The sequence below is a fragment of the Erythrolamprus reginae genome, unplaced genomic scaffold (genome assembly GCF_031021105.1).
Source record: "Erythrolamprus reginae isolate rEryReg1 unplaced genomic scaffold, rEryReg1.hap1 H_7, whole genome shotgun sequence".
Taxonomy (NCBI): domain Eukaryota; kingdom Metazoa; phylum Chordata; class Lepidosauria; order Squamata; family Dipsadidae; genus Erythrolamprus; species Erythrolamprus reginae.
The window spans coordinates 142184-153685 of record NW_027248528.1 but is presented as its reverse complement, the minus strand read 5'-3'; the positions used below and the strand labels follow the sequence as shown (position 1 = coordinate 153685).

The 11502-nt window shown below is 42.6% G+C and overlaps 1 protein-coding gene across 1 annotated transcript; it reads left to right on the top strand.

Annotated features, from left to right (window-relative positions):
• Positions 1–3722: 3722 nt before the first annotated feature.
• On the top strand, positions 3723–10632 carry LOC139155832 (zymogen granule membrane protein 16-like). The gene is made up of 4 exons (XM_070731147.1): positions 3723–3924; positions 6706–6760; positions 8949–9081; positions 10238–10632. The coding sequence occupies exons 2-4, from the start codon at positions 6706–6708 to the stop codon at positions 10599–10601; spliced, it is 552 nt and encodes a 183-aa protein (XP_070587248.1). The 5' UTR covers positions 3723–3924; the 3' UTR covers positions 10602–10632.
• The last annotated feature ends 870 nt before the right edge of the window (positions 10633–11502 follow it).

Below are 11502 nucleotides of genomic sequence, written 5' to 3'. Positions count from 1 at the left end.
GGTTGAAAAACAAATTAAGACAGTATGGGTTGAGCCAGAGCGACATTATGGGCTCTGCTGCCATCGTGTGGTAGTTATGTGCCTTTGCATAATGTACATTTATGTGTTGCTATCCTAGTAGGAGAGCATACCACCTGTGCAAGAAATAACTCCACAGGGCTGTGAGTTTATCTGCTTCAAGAGCAGCTCTTACTATCTTCAGGTTAACAAACCACAAAATTGAGCATTTACTGGCAATGAATATCCAGGGACTGTCTTAGCATAACTTAGCATAACCCCCAAAACTATAACCGTATTCCTAAGAAGGCATGCATAAGCACACCAACATGCCTATGGTCCCTGTCCGAATGTCCCTTTTTTATTTGTATACTTTTATCTGTCATCTTATATATCCTTGATAAAATATAAAAGATATAAGATACAGTGATATCTTGTCTTACAAACTTAATTGGTTCCCGGACGTGGTTCTTAAGGTGAAAATTTTGTAAGACAAAACAATGTTTCCCATAGGAATCAATGGAAAGGTGATTAATGCGTGCAAGCCCAAAATTCACCCTTTTGCCAGCCGAAGCGCCCATTTTTGCGCTGCTGGGATTCCCCTGAGGCTCCCCTCCTTGGGAAACCCCACCTCCGGACTTCTGTGTTTTTGCGATGCTGCAGGGGAATCACAGCAGGGGAATTGCAGCATCGCAAAAACGAGCGCTTTGCTGGCAACAGAAGTCCGGAGGTGGGGCTTCCCGGCAAAGGGAGCATCAGTGAAATCGCAGCATCGCAAAAACACCGAAGTCCTCGAAACCCCACCTCCGGACCTCTGTGTTTTTGCGATGCTGTGATTTCACTGAGGCTATCCTCGCTGGGAAACCCCACCTCCGCACGTCCGTTGCCAACGAAGCGCCCATTTTTGCACTGCTGAGATTCCCCTGCATCACAAAAACACGGAAGTCCGGAGGTGGGGTTTCCCATCGAGGGGAGCCTCAGGGAAATCCCAGCAGCGCAAAAACGGGTGTTTCGCTGGCAACGGAAGTCTGGAGGCAGGGCATCTCAGCGGCGGCGGTGGGTTTGTAAGGTGAAAATAGTTTGTAAGAAGAGGCAAAAAAATCTTAAACCCTGGGTTTGTATCTCGAAAAGTTTGTATGACAAGGCGTTTGTAAGATGAGGTATCACTGTGTAAGATGTAAGATATAAAATAACATGCTAAGCTTGCTGAGTTTGAACACTGGATAATTTTTCATAGCTTTGTACACTGTGTTAAGCAAGACCATTTTTATTTATGTATGTATTAATTCTATTTTTATGCCGCCCTTCTCCTTAGACTCAGGGCAGCTTACAACATGTTAGCAATAGCACTTTTTAACAGGGCCAGCATATTGCCCCCACAATCCGGGTCCTCATTTTATGTAGTTATTAGATTTTTTTTTTCATCTTGCATTTCTCCCAGAAGCTTTAATACAGGTAGTCCTCGACTTATAATCATTTACTTAGCAACCCTTCAAGGTTACAAGAGCATTCAAAATAGTGATTTATGACCTTTCCTCACACATACAATTGTTGCTGCATCAGAACAACTGGGACCAGAATTTCTACTACTAAGTGGCTGTTAAATGCATCTTATTTTTCCAAATATAAGACGCACCTTTCCTTCCCCCCAAGAGGCTGAAATTTTGGGTGCTCTTATACTCTGAATGTAGCTTTTTCGAAGCTTTTTTTCCTAGCCCTCACAAGGTGCTAATGAACTTCCTTGCTTACTGGCTAGTTTTCATTGCTACTCTAAAGTTTTTTTCAAGCCCTAAGTCTTTGCAAGCCTGTTTTCATTGCTATTCCCTTCGAAAAAGGTGCTATCTTCCTGGCTTGCAGGATTGTTTTCATTGCTACTCTAAAGTTTTTTTCCAGGCCTAAGTCTTTGCAAGCCTGTTTTCATTGCTCTTCCTTTCGAAAAAGGTGCTATCTTCCTGGCTTGCAGGATTGTTTTCATTGCTACTCTAAAGTTTTTTTCAAGCCCTAAGTCTTTGCAAGCCTGTTTTCATTGCTCTTCCTTTCGAAAAAGGTGCTATCTTCCTGGCTTGCAGGATTGTTTTCATTGCTACTCTAAAGTTTTTTTCCAGGCCTAAGTCTTTGCAGACATATTTTCAAAGTGTTTTTCCCCCAGCTTAACCAGGGGATAAAATGATTTGATTGAGCAGCATACAAGAATAAATATATATATATATTTATATATATATGTTTTCGTAGATTTTCACGGATACAGGTATGACAGTCTTGGTATATTTGGGTTTCTTCCCGTGTAGGATTAGGAAATTTCTGGCGACGTTTCGATGAGGTCCCACTCATCATCTTCAGGCTGGTGTTTCTGTCCTTGTTCTAGGGCGAACACATTATTTATATATATATAAATAATAAAACCATCATAAATTCATTCTATATGTCAAGTGTTCAGATTTCGTTCCTGCAACATTGGGGAGGCTATAGGGGTCATCAGCGCAGGGACCAGTTGTAAGTCACATTTTGTAGCCTTGTGGCCTCATCTCAACAAAGGGTTATAAATTAAGGACTACTTCAGGGTGGGTTCTACTTATCTTTCCTATCAGTTCACATTGAGACGGAAGTGCACATTTTGCACTTCTCAGAAATGACCGTCTGCGTATGTGCAGAAGCTTTTGCACATGTGCAGAGGGCTTTTTTTTTTTGCAATCTGCAGTGACAAGAGGACCGGTTTGGGAGCATGGACCACAGGTTATCACTGTCAGTTCGGCGAGCAATGCCAAATTTCCGCTACTGGCAGTAACCCATCACTGGACTATCTGTATAGAAAGGTAACTTTTTCCCTGATTGAATTTCTCTTTACCCATGGTGAATCAAAAGAGCAACCCATACTATGTGTTGTAGTCTGTCTACGTCCTGCTCAGCTGATCGTGGATTTCGAGGATCAAGAGACAGGTGCGTTTTGGTATCCTAGACCTGTGTACTTGGCACCCAAATTTGAGTGTGAAGAGGATGAGTAGTTAGAGGCTGAAAGCCAACCAGAGACAGTGACGCCTCCAGAGGTGTTACTGAGTGACTCAGGATATGACAAAGAGCCACTTATAGATGCAAGGGTGTGCAGAACTATGACCAGGCAAGATTATTTGATAAGAAAGAGGTTTGGGTATGAATAACCCTATAGAACACCTGGGGAGGTCTCGTGAAGAATCAGTGCAAAGGACAATGTTCCAACAATGACAACGGGCAGATTCCATGCTGTAGAGATCATGTTTGCTACAAGATAACCTTAAATATCTACAATCTGCTCATCCGGGACTTCTGCCAAAATGCTGTGAGTTTGAGTGATTAATAGACCCTTCAAAGAAACTTTTAATGAGCTCTGGCCTGAAAAGGTCATTAGCCGTGGATCGCTGCCCAGTTTTTGATAACATTCCTTTTACCTTTAACCATTTTATGCTGTGAATATTTTTTACCAATATATATTGCTATTTTGCAACTTTTTGGCTTGTTGTGGGCGTGAACTTATTTTCTTGGGTTTCCTCGCTTAGACAGAACAGTATTTTTATTTGCTGTGCAAATGACTGAAAACTAAAAGTATGAAATTTTTGTGGTTAAAATGACAGTACGGTGCAAGCACTCAGGCATAGATTTGTCCAATGGTGATTTTCTGGAATGAAGATCTTCTAAACAGGAGCAGGAAAACTCACAATAGAAGCCCTGTTCCTGTGCCCTGTGACTAACAACAGGTAAAAAGAAAGTCCAAAAATGTCCCAAGCAGTTGCCAAACCAATAGGAGCTCCTTTCTCTCAAATCAGACCACATTTGCAGCAGGAGCAGAGAGATTGAAAACAAGAGATTATTTGAAATCTGAAGCCTCAGGAAGACAAGGAGAACGAATCCTGTTGCCTTGGGCTCCTCTACTAAATAATAATTCAGTTTCGCAAGGTAAATTACAGAGTTGTGCTGCAGAAATATGTAAATATTATTTGTAGATGTAACTTCCAGCAGACGTGGTAGATAAATCCACAGTAACTGAATTTAAACATGCCTGGGATAAACATATATCCATCCTAAGATAAAATACAGAAAATAGTATAAGGGCAGACTAGATGGACCAGGAGGTCTTTTTCTGCCGTCAGACTTCTATGTTTCTATGTTTCTATGATGATAATTACAGGAAGGAAAAGATGCACGGTGCATTTGAGGTTATTTTTATGGGGAGAATCTCATGGAAGGAAGGAAGGAAGGAAGGAAGGAAGGAAGGAAGGAAGGAAGGAAGGAAGGAAGGAAGGAAGGAAGGAGGAAAGAAATGAAACAGAATAAAAGGGAAGACGGTAATAAGATAAGAAGGGGGAAAGAAGGAAGAGAGGGAAGAAAAAAATAAAAAATAGCTGGAAGAGGAGAGGGAGGGAAGAAATAGAATGAAAGGAATGAGGTAAGAAAAGAGAGAGGAGGGAGAGAGGGAGGGAAGAAAGGAAATAATGTGGAAGGGGGAAAGGTGAAGGGGAGAAGGAGAAAGAAAGAAAGAAAGAAAGAAAGAAAGAAAGAGAAGTATTGTAAATCCAGTCTAAAATACTTGGGCTTACAAATAAATTTCACTAAAATTAACAGGACCTGCTCACACCACAATCAAAACCTTTAGAAAGACTGAATCTTAGATAGTATAACTTGTGATCTTTAACAATAACCTTGGGAAAGCTTACTTGTGAATTTAAAATAGTGTTTTTCAACTGACCATTCCTTCTTTCAGTTGCCTTTTGCTGAAAAATAAATATGTTTTTCATATCTTGCTGCATTTTACCTACTTCTAATTTAACTGCCTTTACCTGCAAACCGGTGTGCTGCGTGAGCATCTTCTAGATTTGGGCCTGCCCGCATGTGCGCCTGCACCTCACACAACTTTGCTTCCGTGCATGTTTAGGAAGCAAAAATGTGCCAAAATATCACAAGGGGATGCTCATGTATGTGCAATTGCAAAAAATCCCTGAAATCTCACGCATGCGGGCATTCCCTTATGAGATTTTGCTTCTGCGCATGCGAAGGAAGCAAAAAAGCTAAAAAATTAAGGAAAAAAGATGGTGCCACCAGAGCAGTCACATGTAAATTGTGCAACCTGGCGGCTGCTACTGGAATGGAGTTGCCTGCCATACCAATAGGAACCTACCACTGGCCTGCCATCATTATGCTAAGACAATATCCCAGCATCTTTATTTCAGATACTCCTTGACTTACAATCAAAATTTGATTTACAATCAGAACTTCTGTTGCTAAGCAAGGCAGTTTTTAAGTGAGTCACGTCTGATTTTTTTTTGCCACTGTTAAGAGAATTATTAAAGTTGTTAAATGAATCATGCAGTCATTAAATGCCTCCAGTTTCCCCATTAAGGCAATTTCTTCTGACTGCCAATTTGGCAATTGGGATCTCACCAGGCTCAAGGTTGACTCAGCTTTCCATCCTTCTGAAATCGGTAAACTGAGGAGCCAATTTGTTGGAGGCAGGCAGGATTCCCTTGAGTACCATTATTTGGGGGTCAAGGGAAAGGGAGGGTTTTGCCTTCTCTTTCTGCTCAAGATCCCCATGGACAATTGGTGGGCCACTGTGTGACACAGAATGCTGGACTCGATGGGCCTTGGCCTGATTCAGCAGGGCTCTTCTTAGGTTCTTATGTTCGTATGAAGGCAAGAGGCTGACTCTGTAAACTGTTTTACCACTGTAAAGTGGTATACAGTGGTACCTCTACTTAAGAACGCCTCTACTTAAGAACTTTTCTAGATAAGAACCAGGTGTTCAAGATTTTTTTGCCTCTCCTCAAGAATCATTTTCTACTTAAGAACCTGAGCCCGGAAAAATTTCCCAGGAAATTTGAGAGCGGCACGAAGGCCCAGCCAGTTTCCTGCCATTCCCCCTTTAATCCTGGCCATCTTGGGCTTTTCTAGGCTGCCAGAGGAGCCTTTCGGTGGCACTAAAGGAGGATTTGGCAGTCCAACCCAAACACACCATCCATAAAGTCAAAGGCAGCTAAGGATATATGATAATATGATTTCTACAATCGAGTTATAGAAGCGTGGAATTCATTACCGGACTCAATTGTGACAACCCCTAACCCCCTTAGACTCTCCACGATTGACCTCTCCAGGTTCCTAAGAGGCTAGTAAGGGGCGTACATAAGTGCACCGGTGTGCCTTTCATCCCCTGTCCAATTGTCTTTCCTTTCTCTCACTTATCATATATATATTTTTTCTTTCACATATCCTCTCCTCTAAGTTCACTTTTACCCTTATATATATTACTACATGTCTATTTTTCTTCCTATGTATTTGTGTATTGGACAAATGAATAAATAAATAAACAAACAAACAAACAAATAAATATATCAGTTCCTCCATAAAGTCTTTTTTCTGCCCTCAGCTATTAATTTTATAATTTTATAGCTATTAATTTTGCTTGTTGGAATCCGCTGGGCAATCCCATGATCCTGGCATGCCATGACCATCATAAATACTGTACATGCCAATTACAACATAACCTGAATTTTGATCACATGACCATGGTGAGGTTACAATGGTCCTAAGCCTGGTCTTCTAAACAGATGTATTTACAAGAAAAGAAACCTCTTTAATTCAATGGCACATCATACTTAGAACTGTATTGTAATAGATAACATGTTAACTATAACTGCTCTCCTGCTGTATAAGTAGTGTATTTGACTAATTTCATCTTTCCAGATGCTGTTTTTTGTGTTTCTTTCCCTTCTTTGCGCTAGAGTGTCAACCTCTTCAGGTAAGCTCTAGATTCTAGAACAACGGAGGTGGGGTGGGGTTTCAGCCTGGGCAGTTTGAAGATGTGTGAACTTCAACTCCCAGAATTCTCCAACCAGCTGGCTGGGGAATTCTGGGAGTTGAAGTCCACACATCTTCAAACTGCCCAGATTGAAAAACACTGATCTAGAAACGCTCTCACTGAATTCTATCCAATGCCTGAGGAATAAAGAATTGTAGAAAATTGTGATTTGAACTTAGAATGGTGTGTTTGTTTGTGTGTGGATATATCAATTACAAGGACCAGACGTGTACTATAGACAAAAGTTAGAGGCAGGGATGCCCCCAACCTACAGATTAAAGCATAGAGTTTTTGAGAATAGATGTTAAAACTTTATATTTTTATGCAGATTCATAAGGATGAAATACTGCGACTGCATGACAAACAACACAAAAACTAACATAAACAAAAAAACCTAAAAAGCACACACACACCCAAGACCATATAACATTAAAGCATGTGCAATGTATAAGATCCAAAGTATACAATGATAATAAGAGAGCAACTAAAGGGAACTCTACTGTTTGCCCCTAAAATTTGGGGGAATGGCGACTTTCATAGTTTTCTGAGAAGAGAAGAGGGAGGGAGAAGTGAGAAGTGAAAAGAAATGAAAAGTGCGAAGAATTGAGGCTGATCCAAATAACAGGGCAGCCACAAAAAAAAAACATATTTTCTGGGTCCCCTAAGATTGCAAGATTTAAAAGAAGGAACCTGTAACCTATTTCATTAGAAATGTATCGGTAAAGCGCATGGAGTGGGCCTTCTCCGGGTCCCGTCAACTAAACAATGTCATTTGGCAGAACCCAGGGGAAGAGCCTTCTCTGTGGTGGCCCCGGCCCTTTGGAACCAACTCCCCCAGAGATTAGAATTGCCCCCATCCTCCTTGCCTTTCGTAAACTTCTTAAAACCCACCTCTGCCATCAGGCATGGGGGGACTGAGATATTATTTCCCCCTAGGCCTTTACAATTTACGCATGGTATGTCTGTATGTATGTTTGGTTTTTATAATAAGGGTGTTTTTAGTTATTTTACCATTGGATTGGATTGTTACATGCTGTTTTTATCATTGTTGTTAGCCGCCCCGAGTCTGCGGAGAGGGGCGGCATACAAATCCAATAAATAAATAAATAAAGCAGTTTTCCCCAGCCTGCAACATACAGATTTTAGCAGATGTGAGTTAAGGGTTACAAATTACTGGTAAATCACTAATTGATTGCATATACAGTATCTCTACAATTACAGCCCAGGATTAAATGATTAAAATGTTAAGTGCCGTGTTTGAAACTTGTAATTCTAATGTAATACTAGTTTAGCAGCCAACTTTGTAGTTTAGTAGACAAATCCTGTAATCCTAAATATTAATGGATGGCTAACCCAATTCTCAACATGGTCTTCATTTGCATGCATTACAATTGTCTTCTGACTCAGCAGAAAGCAGCATCTGATTGGCTTTTATATGGATTAAGAAGCCGAACAGGCTCCATAAATCATACAAAACTTCATTACAGGATATGTGTTAAATTTCTTTTTCTCTCACTTTCTCCGAGAGTAAATCTGAAATAAAGTCTCAACCTATAGCCCTGATGTGTACAACAACTTTGTAAATATGCCTGTAGAGTTTACTAGCATAAAAAAAATTAAAAACTAGCCAACCAATAATTTATATTATTTATAAATAATGCTGGTATTTATAATGTGCTCCCGAAGTATGCTAATTAAAAATAAAAAGTAAATTTCAGTTGAAATTGTAGATAAGTAAAAAGTTCAAGATATATATACCATGATAGATTTAAATAATATAAAGAACATTTACACAATTATAAAATACTATATTTATAATCCTGACACCCAGTGAAGAGCTATCAAAACTTTTACTACCACACTGTGGCCGTGGCTTATGCAGGACGCCCTGCACGTGTGCCGGAGCTGAGCCAGGGTAATGACTCGTGTGCCAGCAGATATGGTTCTGCATGCTGCCTGTGATATCCGCGCCATAGATTCACCATCACTGCTACAGACAAATATAATCAAGGGACACAAAATGGATTATAGTTTCATGAGCTATTCTGCAGGTATATAGGAAGATCAGGAATGATTGGTTGGTTAACTTGTTCAATTAAATGGTTCTCCTTCTTCCTTATGAATCCAGACCAGAAAAAGTTTTCTTCCTACTCTGGGGAATATGGTGGTAATGATGGGAACTATTTTGATCAGTCAAGCAACCAGTTTGAAGGCCCTATATCAGCGATGAAAATAAGGTCGAATGACAGATGTATACTAAGGTATGTATCAGTGGTGGGTTATTATTATTTATTTATTAGATTTGTATGCCGCCCCTCTCCATAGACTCGGGGCGGCTAACAACAGTAAAAAGACAATATGAGCAAATCTAATATTAAAAGTAATGTAAAAAACCCCAATTTAACAAACCAATCATACATACAGACATACCATGCAAAAATTTTATAAGCCTAGGGGGAAGGGAATATCTCAATTCCCCCATGCCTGATGACAGAGGTGGGTTTTGAGCTTACAAAAGGCAAGGAGGGTGGGGGCAACTCTGATATCTGGGGGGAGTTGATTCCAGAGGGTCGGGGTTGCCACAGAGAAGGCTCTTCCCCTGGGTCCCACCAAATGACATTGTTTAGTCGACGGGACCCGGAGAAGGCCAACTCTGTGTGACCTAACTGGTCGTTGGGATTCGTGCAGCAGAAGACAGTCCCGGAGTTATTCTGGTCCGATGCCATGAAGGGCTTTATAGGTTATAACCAACACTTTGAATTGTGACCGGAAACCGATCAGCAACCAATGCAGAAGACTCGGGTTGCTATGGGTTTGCACCGGTTCATGCGAACTGTTAGCGGAAATTTGGCCAAGGTTGCTGAACCAGTAGCAATGGCTGGCTGGCCACACCCCTGAACTGGTCCCCCAGTTGATGATCACTCGCTTCACCCAACATGTTTATAACTGCCATGTTCTTCGCGCACATGCACCCCATTGCCTTGCAAGACCAATGAGATGCGCATGCGCGAAGAATATGGTGGAAATGGTATGGCAGCAGCTTTTCCTGTGACCACCAGTACTTTTTGGTGGCCTGCAGCCATCTGCCACCTCTTTCAAAGGTGTTTTGCAGCTGTGGCAGCTGGCTGGGGTCGCCAAAAACTCCGGTCAGCTTGCCTTCCGGACTCTGGACCAGCTGCCGCAGAAGGTAAGCAGCTGGAATAAAGAGGTGGCATAGAGCAGGAAGTGGGGCTAAGGCTAGTGCCACTAAAAGAGGAGAAACAGGGGCACCTGGTGAAGGGAGGGCAGGGGTATATAGGGGGAAATTCCCCCCCAAAACCCTCCTTTTCCTGCAAGTGTGACTAAGTGGGAGATATCATGTGACTCCCGATCTAAGATGACTCTATGCCTAACTTCATCTTGCTCTTGTTAATGCAGCATCCAAGTTCGCTATGGCGACACATGGTCCAATAATGAAGGCAGCACAACAGGACGTCCTTCGGACATGCACATGGCCTTTGGAGAAGGATTGGTGCAGGTGAATGGCCGTTTTGGGAACGCCGTGGAATACCTGGCCTTCCGCACCAACATGGGCCATGTCTTTGCCTTTGGGCCAGATTCCGGTACAGGGATGCCTTTCAGCGCAGAGCCCTCGCACCCCAACACAGTTCTAAGGTTCATCAGTGGGAGATCAGGATCGATGGTCAACGCCCTCGGTTTCCATTGGGATGAAGATCAGTGGATGAAAGGGTGGAATGAATCCGTCCATTCTTCGGATCCACCACCAGTGACCCAGATATAGATCGCTCCACCTTTAATCCTCACCCTTAAAATCAATACAAATGCTATACAATCTCTTTTGCTGTTTTCCTTTGGATCTGTGGGGGAAGTATATGAGAAGAATAGAGGGGAGGATAGGCAGTGATACAGTTTGCCATTAATGCCCTGGTTTTGACAGTCCTTTCCTTCAGCGGAATCTCGCCCGGCCGCTCTGTTCAGGGTGACCCGCTCCCTTCTTAACCAGGGGGGAGTTGGGGAGCCCTCGCAGAGTAGTGCCGAGGATTTTAATACATTTTTCACTGATAAAGTCGCTTGGATCCGGGCGGACCTCGACTCCGATTGGATAGCAGAATCGACTGACAATGAGTCAGTCGAGGTGATTGGGGCCCGTACTTGTCCACCTCTCTGGGAAGAGTTTGATCTGGTGACACCTGATGAAGTGGAAAAGGCCACTGGAGCTGTGAGTTCTGCCACCTGTTTACTGGATCCGTGTCCCTCCTGGCTGGTTTCGGCCAGTAGGGAGATGACACGAAGCTGGGTCCAGGAGATTGTCAATGCCTCCTTGGGGAGGGGGTCCTTTCTGGCTCTGTACAAGGAGGCACTTGTGCGCCCCCTCCTCAAGAAGCCTTCTCTGGACCCAGCCGTACTTAATAACTATCATCCAGTCTCCAATGGGAAAGGTTGTTGAGAAGGTGGTGGCGCTCCAGCTCCAGCGGTCCTTGGAAGAAGCCGATTATCTAGGCCTTCAACAGTCTGGTTTCAGGCCCGGTTACAGCATGGAAACTGCTTTGGTTGCATTGATGGATGATCTCTGGTGGGCCCAGGACAGGGGTTTATCCTCTGTCTTGGTGCTTCTTGACCTCTCAGCGGCTTTCGATACCATCGACCATGGTATCCTTCTGCACCGGCTGCAGGGGCTGGGA

Excerpts from the sequence above, each read along its gene's own strand:
- LOC139155832 (XM_070731147.1), top strand. The coding sequence starts at position 6,706 with ATGCTGTTTTTTGTGTTTCTTTCCCTTCTTTGCGCTAGAGTGTCAACC. Across the intron at positions 6,761-8,948 it reads TAGAGTGTCAACCTCTTCAG|ACCAGAAAAAGTTTTCTTCC; the intron begins GTAAGCTCTAGA and ends TTATGAATCCAG. Across the intron at positions 9,082-10,237 it reads AATGACAGATGTATACTAAG|CATCCAAGTTCGCTATGGCG; the intron begins GTATGTATCAGT and ends TTGTTAATGCAG.